Source organism: Pygoscelis adeliae, unplaced genomic scaffold (assembly GCF_000699105.1).
Source record: "Pygoscelis adeliae isolate BGI_AS28 unplaced genomic scaffold, ASM69910v1 Scaffold57, whole genome shotgun sequence".
In the NCBI taxonomy this organism is placed as follows: Eukaryota; Metazoa; Chordata; class Aves; order Sphenisciformes; family Spheniscidae; genus Pygoscelis; species Pygoscelis adeliae.
This window is the reverse complement of record NW_008825615.1, coordinates 18,723,456-18,743,976: the sequence shown is the minus strand read 5'-3', so window position 1 is coordinate 18,743,976 and position 20,521 is coordinate 18,723,456. Positions and strand designations below refer to the sequence as shown.

The 20,521-nt window shown below is 37.5% G+C and overlaps 1 protein-coding gene across 3 annotated transcripts in view; it reads left to right on the top strand.

Annotated features, from left to right (window-relative positions):
• The window catches only part of MYOM2 (myomesin 2), a 91,810-nt gene extending 72,021 nt beyond the window's left edge, over positions 1-19,789 (top strand). For all 3 annotated transcript variants that reach the window (XM_009333204.1, XM_009333202.1, XM_009333203.1), the window contains 10 exons: positions 1,191-1,258; positions 5,028-5,141; positions 6,518-6,605; positions 9,562-9,600; positions 10,273-10,378; positions 13,008-13,171; positions 13,489-13,525; positions 13,652-13,674; positions 14,551-14,606; positions 18,701-19,789. In XM_009333204.1, the coding sequence (XP_009331479.1) occupies positions 1,191-1,258; positions 5,028-5,141; positions 6,518-6,605; positions 9,562-9,600; positions 10,273-10,378; positions 13,008-13,171; positions 13,489-13,525; positions 13,652-13,674; positions 14,551-14,606; positions 18,701-19,042 (1,037 nt within the window). In that variant the 3' untranslated portion in view covers positions 19,043-19,789. The remainder of the gene's footprint in view (positions 1-1,190; positions 1,259-5,027; positions 5,142-6,517; positions 6,606-9,561; positions 9,601-10,272; positions 10,379-13,007; positions 13,172-13,488; positions 13,526-13,651; positions 13,675-14,550; positions 14,607-18,700) is intronic.
• The last annotated feature ends 732 nt before the right edge of the window (positions 19,790-20,521 follow it).

The window sequence follows — 20,521 nt, the reverse complement described above, 5'->3', positions numbered from 1 at the left end:
GCAAAATTCCAGGAACCAAATGTATATTTGTTGTACAGTTACAGAGTTTGTTATGTACTTGTTATCGATATCGCTTGCAGCTGAAAGTAAGAATTACTATTGGATACCTAATTCAGAATTCTATCGCTGCGAAATCCTTAAAAAATTTGGTTTCAGCTCTAGTTTGTAATTTTCACTTGGCAAGCACATGGCTTTTATGATGAAAGTAACAACAATAATTAAAAGCATTTATTCTAAATAGCTTAGGCAAGATTCTCTACATAAGCAAAGTAATTCTATTATTTTCTATTTTTTGGGGGGGAGATTTTTTTTTTAAATAGGTTTAGGAAAGAAATTATACCACTTACAGCATAAAGTCACAAGATCTCTTAGTTCTCAATGATTTAAGTGAAAGTCTGGGAGTTTGTTACCTCCCAGGCCTGGATATTGCAATTATGGGCCCTGATCCTGCAGACACTAAAACGTATAAATTTACTGACATGAGTAACCACAATAACTTTAAAAAGGCTATGCATGTCAGTAAATTTACTTAAGGGTATATATTTTTTCAGGATTGGAACCTCAGTGAGAAAAAGGAATATTTCCTGTTCTGCTTGTAATGTTTAATACATTTTTTAACTTTTTATCATTTGGACAAATAATGTCTGGCATGGGATTTTTCTTTGAACATTTAATTAGGTGTTTGGATACATTTGTTTATTTTCCAGTTGGCTTTGCATTAAATACATTGTTTGTACACTTGTTTGTAGCTACTCTGTTTCTTTCCTATGCTTAGTTGGTAATTAGGCATAAACATATTTAGTAAACTAATTTGTCTCACTCACCGTTTACATTTTGGAATACTACATGACTTATCATACAAACAGAGATGAGCCTCAGGATTCTAAGCTGTACTGTAGACCCCTGCGTCAATATGATTGTCGTGGTTTAACCTCAGTCAGCAACTGAGTACCACACAGCCGCTCGCTCACTCGCTCTTGTTTGTGGGTTTGGGCTTTTTAAAATATGGAACGTTTCACGTTCTGACTGCAGGATTTTTGTTCTAGTGTGTGGGTAGTTCAGGACTTCCCTCTCATCATTCTGGTGTAAGGATGTTATAATATAATCGTCATCCTTTTTCTTTCTTTCACTGGATCTCTCTGATACTCTTCATTCTACAACATACGCTTTAAGACAATTTTGTTTCTTAGGTCCTCACTTCTCAGAGTTTTTGTATTGGGAAGTTACAGAGGAATGTGAAGTTTTACTTGCTTGTAAGGTGAGGAAATATGCTTGAAATAATTTGTTAGAATGTGTTGATTAAAAATTGAGGTAGGAAAATGTGAGGAAAGATTTTGATTTTTTAAAATTAAATGTTTCATATGAAAACTTTTTTTTTTAATTTAGAAATATTTAAAATAAAAATTTCTCACTACTACTCTTCAGCAGTAGTCTTCATTAAAACAAAGAAAAATTACAGGACATTTCTAAATGTGTTAGGTGATCTAATTCTTTATAATAATTGTGAGCCATAAAAATAATTTAAACAAAATATTCATCCCTTAACAGTCCTTCTTCCTTCCTCAAGAAATAGCCACAAAAAGCCAGCATTCAAACTCTTTCCTCACCATTTTCTGATTTGGAGGTTCCTCTACTAAAGCATCTATTATTTAATCAACTGTAACCAAATATGCAACAAAGGCTTCTAGATTTAAAGTTATAAAACATGATTTTTATTATATTTGGCTAATGACTTTTTCAATCTTAGCTAATGCTAATGTGCATAGAATTCAGAGTGCTTTCTGCTATTAACATCTTTATATGCCATTCTAAACTGATATATTTTCATTTTTGTTGCTTTTCTAGAGTGACTAATTAGAGGTCTGAATAACTAAGTTAATTAAATTCAACAGGCATCAAACTCTTCTTCATTGCCTTTTCCTGTAATATGGACTCTTTCACATTAATTTTCTCCACTTCTTTTGAATAAATTTTTGGCTTTTAATTAGACTAACTTGAATCATTCATTACGAGCAATTTACATGCACATTTGTGGGATTTTTTTCCTTCTTTTTTTTCTGCTCACTAATTAGGAGACCTTTAACCTCAACTTATTCCCAGAAGAACTGACCTGGGTGGTGAAGCTGCCATTCTGTGTGCCCCCATTTTAGGGGTCAACACTCATTAGCTAACATGGTACCTTTGCTGGTACTGAACTGCATAGCTGGAGTACTTTATAATCTAGACGTGCATTTGCCTCAGGCATGAACCCTGCTTATCCTTTCATTCACATGGGGAATTAAATGTTGCTGAACCAGTTATACTAGTGTTAATTGTCTACAAATTAATCTGAAATTATCCTTCTTTTCATTGACTGTCAAGCCTGTTTATACCACTGAAACTGTGAAAGGCTGAGCGTCTGATTATATGCTTTTCACCAGTGTACTTTTTGTTCATAAGGTCAGAACATTTTATGTAAATGAAATCCAGGATGTGGGCTGTTTGCACACTCATCATTTTAACTATGCCATTGAGCTTATAATGTTTGTTACTGTTAGTATGTGACTGGCCATTAGGTTCACACGGTACTCTTTTTTATGCCTGTCTTACTGATATTTGTACGTAGGAAGAGTTTGAACAATAAAGCCTGGATTTGTCCTACAAACTTCAGATACATGACATTCAAGTGTGTGGCTGCCCTGGGCTGTTGTGTGGTGATAAAAACATCCAAGGAACAATCTCTGCCTCCCCAGGCCATATCATAGCACTTGGCCCAGGTCTCTTCTAGGCTCTATTTAGTGCTCCTGTGCAAAAATAATTGTCATGGGTGTTCTGACCTCTTGAAAGAGCCTGGGATGATGTGGAGGAAGTACCTGTAAGAGAGGGCTTTTTGCCATGACTTTCTCAAAGGCCGTGGCATGAAATAGGGGTGTTAGGAAACCAGGCCAACCGGATGCTTGTGTAGGACAGAGGACTGACTGTATGATCCAGGTCCATAACAGTAATAATGAACAAATATGGATTGTGTTATAAAAGAGTATATCAAAAGTAATACGTTACCTCACATACCACTTATTTTCTATGTGATTGGACCTGATGGACTTTTGATTGACTTAGTATTTAATTCTGAAGTAGCTAGGATTGATGACCTTGTTCTTGGTATTGTAGCCCCTGCATGCCAGTGGGACGTTTGTCCATCTGAATGATAATTTGATGGTGTTTGCTTTTTATTGTGTATTTATTTTTCTTCATATGCCAGCATCTACTATAACTTTTCAAGTACTTCTAAATTTCAGAGTGTTCAGAAGCTACCTGCTCTTGCATAACTTTGACCCTTATTTGTACTGTGTCTGTTAAAAGCAAGATTTTTGGTGTGTGGCTAAACAGCAAAAAAGGTAACTTTTCATAGTAAATGTCAACATGAAATAATTTCGGCACTGCAAATTACATGTGTCTGAAACTCAGTCTATTTATTGTCAGATTGAGTGCTAACAGTCTTTGATGAAAAATTGTTGAAAAGCATTAAAGGCTTGTTCCTTCAGGCTTTGTTCAAATAAAATTGCCACTCATGTCATATGACTACAGGAACAGCCACTTTGTAGTTACTGGTAAATGTAAAATGCTGCTCACTTTTCTCAAGCAAGGCATTGCTTTGGGCCAGGTTGTGATCTCAAATACTTTGTCAGAGATCCATAGCAACCACACTGTTTATTAAGCAACAATATATGTGACTAATTTGAGCAGGTTTTAAAGAGATGTCCAGGAATTAGTATAGGAGGCTCTCCTATTTGTCTAGTCACCTTTATAGAGAGCTTTCATAGAGCTGTTCATCTATGGAATGACTTCTCTAATGTGAAAGGGTTAGAAATTGGTGCATGTTTTTTCCTCCAAGCAAGCCACTTGAAAACTGTTGCAGATCTGTATTAACTTCTGGGCTGCCCTCTATCCATTTGTTCAGTTCTTTTTTAAGGAGGCTTTTTAAAGCAACTGCTTGGGGGCTGAGAAATGTACTGCCAGCTCTGTCCTACCAAAGCCACCTGACTGGGAATTCAGGCTACGCACAGAAATACCATTGCATTTTTGTGATTTTTAAAAGGGGATGGGGATAGTGATGTCAAATAAACCATAGTGTTTCTGATATGGAGAAAACTAAAATATATTGCCAGGGTTTCTAAAAAGAGCTGGCCTTTTAGCTTCTTTGAATTCACAGTTTGAGGTCATTTATCCAGTGATATTTTAAGCATCACCAATACACAATTTATATTTCAAAATTATAGCAGTACTTGAGGTATAGCTGTAGTCTATTTATGCATTGCTTAGATGAGCTGCTGCTACTACAGCAAAATTCTGGCTTCCAAGCAACTTCTCTGCATTTGCACTGCGTTGTTAAGCCCCTTTGTGTTGGGAGAGACTGCAATTTGTAGGGTTCCTCAAGTCTTTGTACTTCCCATAGGACACAACGTAGTAGAAAAAAAGGATTTCTGGTGCAGCTTGCAATTTTGAAGTCTCAAATGCTTTCAGAATAGTAATTTCTGTTGCTCTCTGCAGTTTAGCCCTGAAAGACATTGCTTAGGTAGCTGGGATAAATCTGCAAATTGGCTGAAGACTCTCTAAGATAGGGCCTAAGTTCTGTGTTACACCTCTCTAGAGACACATGGCAAACACAAAAAGATAAATGAGAGTTCAGCAGCTCTAATTTCAAAGATACTTCTAACAGATATCTCTAGACAAACTGCAACCACATAGCATGGGTGCAAAACCCTTTAAGGGAAGAGATTGACAGGATTGCCTTTAAGGATTTGACAGGGTTCTGAAGCTGTACGCTGTATACTTCTGATCAGTTCTGTGCTGCAAATAAATACCGTAGGAGTAAGATATGCTTAGTAGGGCTTGGTTGAAATTGTTGTTTTACTTAGCTTTGTTTGACATGTGTTATAAAAAAATTGGCTTCTTATGTTGAAAGTACCTGTGTGACTACCTACAGTGCGATACCTTTCTTCAGGACATGGCCTCCTGACAAAGCAAAATGTGCCTTTTCTGTTGTACAGGTTGCAAACACAAAGAAGGAGACTGTTTTCAAGTGGTATAAGGATGGTTCTGGGATTGATGTTGATGAGGTGCCTGATCTGCAGAAGGGAGAATGTCACCTCAGTATTCCCAGGGTACAGTATCACCTACTGATTAGAAATGACAGCTTCTGCTTGACACGCTATAGATTTGCCAGGCAGAGCACTAAAGCAGCTATCATGATTTCTGTGAACTGTTTTAAGAAAAGGCATATTTGCTACCCTTCAATTAGCTGGTGAGTAACTAATGCTAGTAAAAGAGTATCTATTTTTGTTATCAGCTCAGACAGTTCATGCTTAAGTTGCTTCAGCATCCTTAGGTGAACTCTATTTCGTTCTTTCTTATTGCTCCTTAATTTTTCAATTTGTTCAAGCACCTCATTTCTGACAGTGTCTCAGTTTTATTGCCTAAAACAAATAGGTTTGAGGTATATGGCTTCTTAAGATTTATCTTTATGTAAACAGGATAATCTAACTTGTGTCTGAAGCCTTAGCTTGCATAGTTGCTGTCTTCATCAAGTGCCCAAACTTCCCCAAATCAAGTTTTTCTGCTTTCAGCATAAATGTGCATTCCATTTAATTGGCTTATTTATTTTATTTATTGGCTTCATATCCTTCTAATTTACTTCCTTCATTTCACTTGTGAGAGGATACTGGCTTTCCAGTGGCTTCATTTTTCTTGAGTAGACTTTTTTTGGGGAAGGTGGTTTCTGCTTGTCTTGAATTGCTCTTGTTACTTGTCATTCAATTATATGATGCTTTTACTATTATTTACTCGCTTGTGGACTTATAAAAATCTAAGTTTCAATTAAATAACCTCCAATCCATATATAATTATTTATATATTTTCCTTCAGGTTTTAAAATAAATTAAAATGTAAACACCCAAACCAAAAACCCCTACTGCTTTTAGTGCAGTATCACTGTGTTAGTTTTTAGAATGTAAGCTCTCCAAGGGTAATGAATTCATTATTTACTTAGCATAGATATAATTTGACTACAGATGCTGTTTAAATGAAAGCCATTGAGTTGATATTTGGACAGGTACAGGGTATAGATCTGTTGTTATGTTTTACATAGATTGATTAAAAAAAGTAATAGTTTCGGTTGAAGAAAAATTGCATTTCTAAAGTTTGTGTGGGTTGAAGTTACCCTCTGTTACCTCTTACTATGCTACTTGTAATTTCTACTGACCAGGATCAATCTTTTTTGTCTTTTTGGAACAAGAGAAAAAACACAATTTCTCAAGGCAATTGAACTGAAATCAGAATATGTTTTAGGCTTAAGGACTAACTACAGCTCCATAAAAAATCATGCACAAGCCATTGATAGTTTCTATCTGATCTCTGGTAAGATTATTTAACCAGAATGCGGTACAATGTACGTTGTTTGATTTAGAAAATCATGCTGGGGTTGAACAAATGTTGTACTATTATCAAGTTTATCAGTAAACATCTTGTGCTTTCCTTGTAGCTGTCTCGCAAAGATGAAGGAGTTTATAAGGCGACACTATCAGATGATAGAGGTCATGATGTATCTGCTCTTGAATTATCAGGAAAAGGTAACATTCAGTTTACTATATTGAAATTATGATCTCCACATGTTCTCAAGAGGTGTCAAAGATCTATCCTTGCAAATGGCAAGTTAGCGAACATTTTTGGGGTCCTTTGTATTTCAATTCCCTTCTTACATTATAAAGGCCTGAAGAGCAGATCACTAGTTTAGGAGGGGTGACACTGGGCATTGTAATGATTAATCTCTAGCACCCTGACAGGCAAGAAATGAAGTAAGTTTCTGATCAGACAGACACCCCCTTTTATGTGAGATCTTTTGTAGACAGCTCTCTCTCAAATTTTTTAAGTTTTAATGTCTACAAAAAACCCTAACGCACCAAGATGTTCAAAGTGCTGAATATGTTGAAGTGGGACTCTCAGTGGGGACTGAGAGTTATTTTGATTGTAAAATCGTAAAGCTGTTTTGTGGGTTAACCTCGGTAGGTAGCTCAGCCCCACACAGTCGCTTGCTCACTTCCCCTCAGTGGGATGTGGAAGGGAATTGGAAGGGGAAAAGTGAGAAAACTCGTGGGCTGAGATAAAGACAGTTTAATAGGTAAAGCAAAAGCTGCGCACGCAAGCAAAGCAAAACAAGGAATTCATTCACTACTTCCCATGGGCAGGCAGGTGTTCAGCCATCCCCAGGAAAGCAGGGCTCCATCATGCGTAATGGGTACTTGAGCAGACAAATGCCATCACTCCAAATGTTCCTTCTTTCTTCCCCCAGCTTTTATTCCTGAGCATGACGTCATAAGGTATGGGATATCCCTTTTGTCAGTTGGGGTCAGCTGTCCCAGCTGTGTCCCCTCCCAGCTTCTTGTGCTCCCCCAGCCTACTTGCTGGTGGGGCAGTCTGAGGAACAGAAATAAAAGGCCTTCACACTGTGCAAGCACTGCTTGGTAATAGCTAAATCATCCCTGTATTATCAACACTATTTTCAGTCACAAATCCAAAATATAGCAGCATACAAGCAGTTGTGAAGAGAATTATCTCTATCCCAGTCAAAACCAGTACAATCTCCACCCCTTATTCCATACCATTTACGTCATGCTCGGGTCCCACACTATCCAATACATACTTATTAGCCATCTCCTCCCTTCCTGTCCTTTGATATATACACAGATACCATTGCCTTAGTCTATGGATTTTCAAGTAAGCAGTATCCTGACCCCTGGAATGAACAAAAGGTACCATAGTTCTCCATCTTATGGTCAGGGGTCCTTCCAGCGACTGTACTTCAGGTATAGCAAGACTGTGCTGTGCTGGAGATGTAGACAGTGAAATGCCTATTTTGAGAATACACAGTGTCTAATTCTGTGGGTCCAGGAAGCTTTGAAAATGTCAGTCAGTGAAACCACAAGAACTGCAGTGTTAAACCAAACACTGGGTCTCCTAAATGGTGGATTTAGCTTTGAAACATAAACAGAGAAATTTAGCATGAATGGGGCCCTGGAAGACTGTGTATTGTATGGGGCAGGCTAGTTTGAGCTCAATATTCATTGGCATTCAAATGAAGATAAATGCAAATAAGGGTAAGAGAATCTAGTCTAAAATGCACTGATGATAGCCATTTAAATAAGGTTTCGTATGTTTTCAGATATCACAGTGAGCTGCTGTAATTTTATGTATATTTAAATTTGTTCAGTAAAAAAAAAATTGTTTACTTCTGAGTCTATAGCAAAGACTGATCTATTGCCATCTTAAATGAATTTTACTCAACTTTGGTAGAGAGAGCTTCCCTGGGCTTCTCCACTGAGGTCCCACCAACTAGGCCAAAGTGGACATGGATTCATCCCACCTGCTTGTAGTCATTTGACTTAAATAATGAATATTTTCTGCTGGATCCTAATAGAGGGAGAAAGACACATTCAAAAATCAACTCAGTTCACCACAGATCTTAACATTTTTTTTTCAGCAGGTTGGGGAAGTAGCTGAAGTAAGAGGAAAAGATGAGTATTAGACTGAGTTCTTAAGCTGTGGTTTATCTCAGAAGGCTGTGTCATCACTTGATAGTCTCTCATGCATTTTTCCTCTGCATAAACTCTGTCCACTATTCTTTCAGAAAAACATCTCATTTAGGCAGTATAGGCAATATAACCCCACTTCCCCAGATGTCTGTAATGTAATGTATATATAGCATGTAATTCATGTCCTCTTGTCGACATGCCAGTAGAAGCATACTGGAGTTTGCAGAGGGTTACAGAATAGCATCATGATTTATTTTAGCAGAGACAAAAAATGTGCAGATACAGATCAATACAGACCAAATATACAAGTAGTATTTTCTGAACTTCATGCATTTACTGTCTTCTTTATTCATAAAAATTCTTCAGCCTTGAATATACATTCTTCAGTCTTGAATATGCATTCTTCAGACTATGGTGCTTCTTTCTTTCTCTTTCCATCTTACACAGTGACACTGAATAGGATTCTTCTGCTATGAAAGAGTTCCCCACTCTTCTGCCCTTGTCTCCAGGGTTCTTCCCTTCTGCAAACCCATCAGCTCTGCGTTAATTCAAAAGCTTGATATGATACCTGGTTTCTTTCACTTGCTGTTGAAGGGGTTTACGTTCGTCAAATGCCATCCTACAGGGAGCAGGTGAAAACTGTTTTCACCTAGAATGTGATAATTTTTTTTCCCCTGCACTCTCTTTTGAATGTGAACTATCCTGTTTTAATGACCTTTTATTGTTTCTGGCCTGAGGGATACAAAGACAAAGACGTGACAGCAGACAGATGACTCCACACGCAGTGGAGATACTCAATGGCACAGCACAGAATTCATATCCTGTACACAGTCTCCAATTAGTCCCATACACCTGTTGCAATTTGAATGGTTTTCTTTGCCTAAGGATGTGAAGATTTCCCATAACACTTTAATTAAACTGAATGTAACAAAGCTATATTCTGATTGAATTTTGATGGTACATTTTCTTTTTTCTCTTTTTTTTTTTTTCTCTTCAGTGTATGATGATATAATTCTGGCATTGAGTGGAGTCAGTGGTAAGTAAATGCTGTCTTGGCTTTTCATGTAGATTTTTTAACGTTAAAGTCATCTGAGCCTGAGGCAGACAATTTTTATTTTAAGTGGGAAATCTCTGGGAGTCATGATGCTTATATTATTATGGACAATTATTAAGTTTCTGAATAGGCAGTTGACCTTGCTAATTGACACTATTAAAAGGGAACAAAGTATTCCACCTGGCTTGTTTGGTTTAGATACTGTGATAATGTTGTAGCAATCATTTTCTTCCTACTTCCCATTAGTTAGTGAGCCTTAATAACAGAGAGAATGAGATTCTGATCGTGTATGCGATAAGAAGTTGGGAGTCATTCCACTGAAAGAACAGGGGTTGCACAAGAATAAAATTTTCGTGCAATTAGAATCATGACACAACTGTTTCACGGCATGACTAACTTATTGTTTCACAATGGATCTTGCTAGTCATAATGCTTGTATATGACAATAAAACCATAAACTCATGCTGAGCTTTCACCTGATATAAATCAGCAGATCTCCTTTGAGAGGCATGAACCATTTTCTCTTTGTGGTAGTTGAGAATCATGGCCCAGATCTTGAATTTTTTTTTGTCCTGACAGTACAAGTAGTCCATCTGATTGTTTCCTGTTCATTCCACTGTCCTGTTTGATCTGCATATATTCTATTCTACATAGGTAAGTCAGCCTCTCCACTGAAGATCCTTTGCACTGAGGAAGGAATAAGACTCCAGTGTTTCTTGAAGTACTACAATGAAGAAATGAAAGTCAACTGGTCTCACAGGTGGATGAGAATATTTTTTCAAGATGGTGCCTACATTCTGTTTTATTTCAGAAAAAATGCCATCTTAATGATTTACTATTTACTGTTCTGTGGTATTCATTTAGTAACTGGACCATATTAATGAATTTCTCTTTCCAGCACTTCATATTCTCTTTTCACATAGCTAGTACGTACAGTAAAATAAATTTTAACAGACTTGTCCAACACCTATCAGGAGGGCTGTAACAGCCAGGAAAAAAGAATCTACAGTATATCAGTCTCTTATTCAACACAAGACTGTCTTCCACTATATTATCTGCTTGGTTCAAAGATAACAAAATATCCGAGCATAGTTTTCTATTCAGGGCTGCCCTTTTCTTTAAATGGATGAAATTCTCCTCCAGTACTAGGTGAATATCAAGGATCTGCTCTCACAGTTTAATAAAAGCCTGTATTAAGAAAAGAATTTGTTTTTTTTCCGAACTGATACAGTCTTAAGCAACCCAAAATATTTTAATTCTGTTCCTCTTCTTTGAATAGATATTCAGTGAGGCACAGAATACTTTGAGAATAGCCCTCAGAGCTGAGAATATGACCAGAAATTAGCTTTACAATTCCCAATAGTTTTCCACCCTCATGTTACATTAATCTTTGACTTTGGAGGCACTCTTTATTCATCTGTGTATGTACAGTTAAATGTGTGTTCAAATGCTTGCTATGTCAGGCCCTCATTTGTTTGAAACCACAGGTAGGGTATGGAAGGATTTTGAAACTCTTCGAGTGGTTTCAACTTTCCCATTCCTTGATGGCCTACAAAGATGACACAAGGTGAATTGATCTGATTTGGGCAGGAAAAGACTGGTTTATCAGCGTGTTGTCCTAGTTTTGCAATGCTGTCCAGCCCTTGATTTCTATGAAGACAGGAACACAAAAAAAGTGTCAGTGATCATCAGATTCAGGGAGCTCGAGCAGGCTTCTGCAAGGGTGTGCAGCTGTAGTCATAACTCAAGCCTTGTATTCAGTAAGTTCTGCTCCTTCTTGCAGTAAATGTGATATTAATATGATGGAAAGGAAAAGAAAAATATTTTTTTGCCTTTGCCTTTTACTATATCTGCTTGAGTTTTAAAAGTCCATTCCACCATCCAGTTCACAGAAATATAAAACAAGAGAATGCTACATGGCTAATATGGAAATATCACCGTGCATATTTATATTTTCATACAGACACCTCCCACCCTCCTAATATTTCAGATTTTATAATGTCTTACACATTGATTGTCTTAAAGATGATTGAACCCAGATTTTGAACAAATAAAATTTCAATTCTTCCATGAATACAATGATCAGAAGGCAGAGTTGTTAAAGCTAAAACAAAGACTAAAACAAACAAACAAACCAACCAACCTCGCCCAGCCTCTCCAAACCTCCTGGCTCTTTTAAATGGAGTTCTAGCAATTTTTTTTCCTGGAAAAAATGAAAGGCTAAACAATCCGTGGTTTTTTTACTGTTGTCTGCACGTCATGAAACATGCCATGCAAATTTCTAGCTAGCTTTGAATTATGCACTATAGTGCATAGCAGGGAACATAATACAAGTCCTAAAGCCAGCATGCATCATCCACGCATGGCACAGTGGGGAATATTATATGTAGTATTTTCTAATATATAGTAGTTTCTATCCAGGTATCCAATTTGGTATGCTGAACTCAATATAGTCATCTTACAGAAAGGGAAATAGTAAAAATTCCTTTTCCCCATCAAAGTAACTCTCTAGCTATGAAGCAAAATCAGACCTGCCTGAGCAAATAAATTAACTGATCAAAGAGAAGCTAATGCTGACTTCATCTATTAAAAATTCCAGATAAAGATGCTTGGGCAGGAAGAATATAAAGAAAGATTTCTTTAGTTAATGAGTGAAAGAGGAAACTTCTCTGCAAACCATTGAAAGTGGTCTGGTTTGCATGCTCTCCCTAAATAGCTGCTTCTTCTCCCACTCTTCAGGACAGATTATGGACCAGAAGAACCACTGATCTGAATCTGTAGGGCATTTCTTATATTCTTAGCTTAGGAAGTGATGATAAGTCAATAGAATGCTACTGTTTTTTAAAGACTTGTTTATTAATTATCTGCAGTTAGGAAATTTGCTTCTTGTCTTGTTCTTAAAAAAAACAAAGGTGTATTTTGACTTGATGCAAGAACAATAAATTCTAGGCAAATCTTTTATTGTTTTCGTAATCGGTTTTGGAAGTTAATGAAAGGTAAAGATTTTTTTCCTCATCAGAAAAGGTTATTTGCCTCTAGTTTACTATTCTGATGTATTCTATGGTAGTGTGTATGAAGTGTACAGAACTCTAAAGTCATGCACCATTTTTGCATACAGACATATATGTGCACATATAGATATAAACACAGATGAATGAGAAAACGGTGAACAAATTAATCTCTGGGATGAAAACTCAAGTCAATGGTTCCAAAGTGTTTCATACCCTCACTAGCAAGAAAAGAATCTCCTGGGAAATTGGTCCCATTAGTTGCAATTTATCTGTAATTTAGGAATAGTGTGTTATCCTTTGTAAACTTTTATAGATGATCTCCTATGGAGAATATACATGAAAACAATGTTCAAACTCATTTCTATTCATTTTTTCCAGGGAATCTAAGATTTCTTCTGGTGAAAAGATGAAGATTGGAGGTGGAGAGGATGTTGCCTGGCTGCAGATAGGTGAACCCACTGAAAAGGATAAGGGGAACTACACCTTTGAAATCTTTGGTGACAAGGAATCCTACAAACGCACACTTGATCTGTCTGGGCAAGGTATATTTATAAGACCAGACTTACATGGTGATTTTTCACAAATTAAACAGAATTAACTGGCTATAATCAGAATGACAGTAAAATCAGAAAGCCTTTGGTCAGAACCAGTTGCATAACTCTTATGATCTTTTTAGTCTTATATCTGTTTTCACCACCAGGGGCACTGGGTTTCAGGGGTCTGGTTTCCCATTTTGCTAGTGTAGCCCTGTATGGGCTTTAAAAGAGCTTTAACATGGGTTTGTGTTTAAATGTTTATATTGAGCCCCAAGTGCAGGTTATGTTCATGGACAATAACTATCTCAACTGTTTTGTTACAGCTTTTGATGATGCATATACAGAATTCCAGCGACTCAAGTAAGTGCTACATCTTCTGCATTTTAATGCTGTAACAAGTGTCTTAACTTACAGAAAAAATATTTTAGTAATAGTTTCATTAATAACATTATATATTTCTCTTCCTCTCTTCCTCAACAACTTTAGGGCAGCTGCTTTTGCTGAAAAAAGTAAGTTTATTTTGCATTTTATCAAAGGTGTTCTACAATGTAGTCTAGTGTTCCCTTTAAGGCATCCATCATTATATGCTGCCATAGCTTTCAGAGTTCTGTGGCTGCAGAAATCCCCTGTTAGCACATAATACTGCAATAATAATAGTGATTTGTGAATTTATTTTTTTTAATTCCAGTGGAAACCCACTAAAATTTTTACATATTTTGCAAGTCTCCACTGTATCTTTTGTCTGCAGAGGTTTTGTGAGGTGTGAGCTTCTAGGTGTCATATGAGGAGGTGTTGACTCTGAAAGCTGCTGATGATACTGAATATTGAATAATACTGAATAATCTACCTATTAAGTAAAAAATTACCTGCTAATGCCTGTTGCGCAGTGCTTGCTGAGACACAGACAGTGGGGAAGGTTGTTACTGTTAGGGGCTGCAGGAGTTCTGGTACTTTGATATCAATTCCCCTGGTAATGACAAGATGCTTCTGCCCACAGAGAGAGTGGCAGAACAAATTTTCCTTAGATCTTAGATACCAACAAGATGGTAAAAGCGTCCTCCTTGCTTTGCTCTGTGCCCAAAGCACAAACTGTCAAGCTCAGCAGTAGCTTCAAGGTTTTTATATGTATCAGTTTAGAATGCTATAGCACAATCTCTGATAAAAAATCTGAGGGGACCATAAAATACATCAGAAAGAAATAACCCAAAGTATCACAAAAATTGTATTACTTTACATTTAATTAACCAGGGACTACAGGTTTTTTTTAAGATTAAGTCCAAACAAAAGTTGTCACTAATACGGCACCAAGTTACAAAATCATTAAGAAATGAGTAATTTTGAGGTCTAAACTTCACACGGTCCATATATTTTTCTTTAACTCCTAGATCGTGGTAAAGTCATTGGTGGTTTGCCTGACGTCGTTACTATAATGGATGGGAAGGTAAGGACAGTTTTTGTCAATGAGTCATGCTGACTGGTGAGAGGTTTGCGTTGACAGCAAAAGGGGAGAGAAAGCAGATGATTTCGAAGAAGCTGAATGCAGAAGGATAATTTAGACCACCTAATGGTAGTCATTTAATTGAGACAAGTGCAACGTCTAAGTGAGCACAGATACTATAAGCTGACTCTACAGTCAGAGGAGGCACAGACTGGTTCAGATCTTACGCAAGCAAGGTCAGCCTCAAGAGGAGCTGGTCTTGTCCTGGTTATGTAGAGGCTCTGAGTTAACTGCATACTCAAATCTGGGCTGGCTTTCAGCTGTGTGTACTGAGCAGAGCAATTCAAGGGGAGAGTCCACTCCTGCCCTGTAGAAGAAACTGAAGAGGCAGAAGGAAGCAGCCACTCTCTGAGAGCCAATATAACAGAAAAAAAAATTAAGTCCCATTCTCCAGCATGCCAGACATAGACTGTTATGGCTGGTAAGAGTAAAGAAGGGTAAAGAACCTACCTGGGCCAAGGGCTAAACTGAACCCCCTTCCTATATATTGGCAGATAGCCCCATTATGATATATAATTACAGGAGATTGAAGGCCAGTGAATACATGTATTTTTTGACATCAATAATAACTAAACGCCCAGATACAAAGTAAAAATTGGTAAATCTTCACAAAGTCCCTTCCTAGGTCAGCTTGGGGGATGAAATTTCATGATGCTGCCAGACTGGTGTCCCTCACTGGGATTTTTGTCACGGTGGACCAGGATCTCATGCAACCTCAGCCCAAACTCTCTGGATACTAAGATGGAAGGAGAAGACTATTAGTCTGAGCTGCTGTTAGTCCTTACAGGTGCGAGGAAGTACTGGAGCTCGGTCTCTCCATCCTGGGGGTGAGTTCCAGACTCCAGACACCCAAGCCTTCAGTCAAGGAAAGACAAACTCTTTTCATCCTTCCAACACAGACAGCAAGTTCTTGTCTCTTTCTCCTGAAGCAAGTCTTCTTCTATTGGGTGCCCTGTCCTTCCCTATGGGGAGAAACTAGGTCTTCAGTCTGGGAAGAAAAATTACTGAAAGAGAACAGGGTAAAAAAAAAAAAAAAAGAAGTCTGCAGCATTGTGCATGATGCAGAGGAGGTACTTGGAAATGATTATCCAACACTTCTCACAGCACAAGAACTAGGAAGTGCCTAATTACATGGTCATTACAGGCTTTAAAGAATCAAAAGGAAGTATTTTTTCAAGTGGTTCATAATTAATTTGTGCCTTAGTACCTTAGGTGAAAACAGATTTGGGTCCAAAAAAGAAAATAGGCAATATCATGAAAGGAAGTCCAGCAGGGGCCATTGAATACAATGTTCTCGATACAACTTGTGCTTATAACCAGTTTAAAAGCCACTAAATTGTGGAAAGCATTTATATGCATTTATATGCTTTATATTCCCAGGTATACTGGGAATAGGATCACACTATTCATCCTCTGTATTTTTGTACACTTTCTTAAGCAGTTGCTTTTGACCTCTAAAAGAGCTAGATGGACTTTCATTCCAACTGACCATAGCAGATCAGCTCATGAGCCAATGTGACTCTTACCATCTGCTGACTATCAAGAGCATGTTGGTCAGGCTGTTTACATCTGTTGTATGAAGTGCCTCTTCAGAGACTACAGCTGTGTTGCTCTGTGTGGAAACTGTCTTTCTTATTGCCGGAGTAAGAGGTTGTACACAACTCTTCCAACTTTCTGTGTACTTGGACATTTTCTGGATATCCAGGAGCAGTCTCTCTAGAAAGACGGGGGAACATGTGGTCCTTGCTGTGGATGCTGAAAGCTGCTCAACTCTGGATGAGACAGAGATGATTTTCCTCTTGGCCCATTCCTTCCTTTGTCTCTAATGGGTGTTCACGAGGTGCCTTTTTATTGTGGTAGACAGAGGCACCTCACAGCAAGAAAGCTAGTCTTTTAGGAGGTTAGGTGTAAGCCACTCTACGACCAACATCTTAAAAACAGTCTAACTGTAAGGAAAGAGCTCGGTGAAGTCACCCCTGACTGCATGCACAGACTAGCTGCAGTTTCCTCATACAATCATGCCCTGAAAACTACAACCTTAAATTAAGGAAATACTACATAGCGCATTTCCAGAAGTAAAAAGCTTCAAAGGAGACCTAATCTTGTGAGGATTAAATAACTGAATGTGTGAAGAGAAAACTTCTGATTCCTGAAATCAGGCAAAACAAAATGGATCACAAGGAAGTAAAACTTTAAAATCACCTCTAATTAAATATGAACAGGTACCATGCAAGAGTTGTATAAGTACAAGTGTGAGAAGTAACTGTACAAAAAAAAAAAAAAAGAGCGGAGAGTTTTTCTCATGCAATGGCATGGTATAACTAAACAAATATATGGACAAAAGACAAAGCTTTACTAGTGCTTCTTAAGAGAGTATAAATGATTTTAGGTCACATCTATAATTTAATAAATTAGAACAGGCCCAAATGATCTAAAATGACTGTGGAATATATCTGTTCTCTGGTAAGTTTTTAATATTAACTTATTAAGATTTGATTAATTATTATGAATTAATTATTAATTCCTCTTAAATGAGGTCACTTTTGAGGGCAATAGTCATGAAATGTTGCCTGAGTTACAGAAAGGACAGTAAGATTCAAACTCATGCTATTAGACATTAGTTTGTTTTCCCAAAATTTTATTTTCATGTTTGCATCATTACTCCTTTAAATATTTTATAGTAAGACTAGTTCCTATAGGCTATTAGTTAACTTTACATCTGACATGATATCACTTCTTTAAGAGTACTCACACACTTAGGTTGCCACTAGCTTGTACCCAGAGCATGTAAATCTTTCTTCAACATTCCCCTCTGACTTTGGAGGTATATAGTATGCAAGACTGCTTATGTTTGTGAATGTACGGCACTTTTGATCACTTAAAATTTCTTCCTGTTTTTTTTTTTTTTCTCTGAGTTATATCACGCCTATTCAGTCATCACCATTCAAGAAAAATATTGCACAAAAACATGCACGTGTGCACACAGATGGACTTTCTCTGCTCCCTCTGGGTCAGGATTTGGCGAAACGTGAAAGGAAATATGGAGGCAAGGGAATATAAGGAAACATTGTGGTAGAAACGATCATTTTTGGGTTGTTCTTTTTTTTTTTTTTCTTTCTTTCTTTTTTTTCCCTAACACAATGGTGCATATGTGAAATTCTTAAGGTGACTTAATTATCTAGGGCATAATTTTGGATGGAATGAGTTTCAAGAAAAGGTGGACAAAGTAGGCACTAATCAATGCAACTTCTCCAATGATTCTTTCATTTAATCTGTCATCACTGTACCTAAATACATAAAGTTTACATACATATACATATGGTGGTCAAAATGGTGTTCAGCAGTAACTATATAAAAATTTGGAAGAACGACCATGAAAATTTTATGGGCTTCTTCAATCTCAGTTCAGTCCTTGGAAAATACCTGAACTGCCAGGATGACCTACTAGGTCATTTCGGCTATTCTCTGAATATGCTGTACATGCGTGTAACATTTTTACAACATTTATGTATTAGTTATTCTTCATGAAATATTTCCATTTTACTAGTCAGCAGCACTGGGAATCAATGTCCAATGATTCATGTTATGTACTCTATTTTTAAGCATTTTTTTTTTTTAATCATCTCAAGCAATAACCTCAGGAGGCCTTGGTCAGAAAAGATTTGCTCAGTTCTCCTCCCTGCTGTGTACAGGGAAACTTCAAGGATGTTTTTAAACCTATCATTGCCTGAACCTCATGTCAGAGTAATGGGTTGTCAGGAATCTCCTGCAGGCAGGACTGCAATGACAGTCCAACTTACCATCTTCAGACACTGTTACTCTGAGGCTATTACTGCATCGCAGTCACTGGTAAGATGGTGGAAAGACTGAATCAAAGAAAAAAAAAATTAGGAACTCTGCTTTTCAGTCCTCAAGAACATGATACCTATCTTTCTTTAATTAACTAGGAATGAGAAGTGCCTGAAAGCAATACTGAGAATATTCTGGTTAAACAAATCTGACTGATCCTCAAAATTACTTCTTTTTTCCTCCCTCAGACGCTGAATCTGACCTGTACTGTATTTGGAAATCCTGACCCTGAAGTGGTTTGGTTCAAGAATGACAAGGCCTTTGAACTTAATGAGCACTATGCATTTTCACTGGAACAAGGGAAATATGCCAGTTTAACAATTAAGGGAGTGACCTCAGAAGACTCAGGCAAATATAGCATCCATGTCAAGAACAAGTATGGTGGGGAAACAGTGGATGTCACTGTAAGTGTGTACAAACATGGTGAAACAATGCCTGAAATTAAGCCTGGCCAGCTTGCTAAACCCAGGCGAATACCACCATCAGAAGAAGTCCTCAAACCTGAGGGCAAGGCAAAATCCAATAAGTAAAACTTGACACTATGTTTGACAAACAAAATAGAATACATGAGCTGTAGTTGAGATATTCCCACAAATAACTAATTGGTAATTTCCAAAGGGAAACTGAGCTTTTAGAAGTTTGCTTTAGGGAGGTAGCAGTGCTATGGTGCTGTACACATCTGCAATAATCTCATTTTGAATACATGTAATAGGGTGGGACTTGCAAATAGCAAAAAGCCAAATGCCTGCCAGAAGTCCCCATATGCAAAGGAAAGTTGCACAAACCTACAGTAAACCTCCATTTCCACCCTCCCCAACCCTCTGCAAAAAAACAGAACAACCCAATCACCCTCTGAGAACAAATGTCCCATCAGTAAAGGTAGTGAACTGCAGTTAGATACATATTCGGAGATGGTTCCTGCTTTGTTACACACACAGTTCCTTTGGCTTTGAAGGCTCTGATCCTGTAAGTCTAGTGAATAGTCTCTATTTAGTCGTGATACTATTGTTTTATAGTGTGACTTTATCTTTAGTAGACTTTTACAAATGTTCACTGTTTACTCATTGAAGCATAGGTCACATGGTTGTATTTTGTTTTTCTTGCTTTGTGCTAATAAAACTTTAAAAGTCACCTTTGCTACTCACTGCTCCGAATCACACCTAACTAGTTCTGTTTACTGTCTTTCACTGTATAATTATTGCTTATTGCACAATTTCACAGCTGGTAGCATGCAGACTATCGACTTTCAATAAAGAATGCAAATTATGGTTAATCACAGTCACTGGGTGGCACTTGCGACATTAATTTTACTCTTTACAATACAGGTCAAGATGCAAGCTTAAACTGGTACCAAAAGACATCTATGCAATTCAATCACTTAAGATAATGATGTCTTTGATTCTCCTCTATCCAAAATGAACAACAGAACTCTTCCATGGGTGAAGTGATGTTCTGGTAGGCAAAGATTTCAATATATGCTTATGAAATGTTCAAACAGAATGGGCTTTGGTGAGATTACTCGCATATCTGTCATACGATACATGATTGAGTGTTTGCAGCACTGTTTTTTTCAGATCAGGTTCCCTGTTCAATATAAGTTCATTTTTTTACCTAGATGAGCCTTTGTAATTTGCTAACCAGATTCCAGCAAAGAGTTCTTCTAATGGTAAGTAACACTGGTGATACAAACATCCCGGATGCAGCCCTCCTCTCTTGTGACTTCTCCCAGTCTCTAGGACAAATGCGAGGGACAGGGAGCATTGTGGAAGACAGGGGAGCTTGGATGAGGGGTGGCCTGGAGAAATGGCACTCTGCAAAATCTTCACTGGAGAAACTGGATGAAAGTGTTCGGCACAAGCATTGAGACTGTAACTTGTGTTTGGGGTCATGCCTGAAAGCCAGTGCTGAGTCTCTGACAGCCTCTGAGCTTAAGTGTGGAGAATATGGAAATAATTGTTCTAGCTTTTTTATTTTTTATTATTTTTTTTTTTTCCAGCAGACAAACTGAA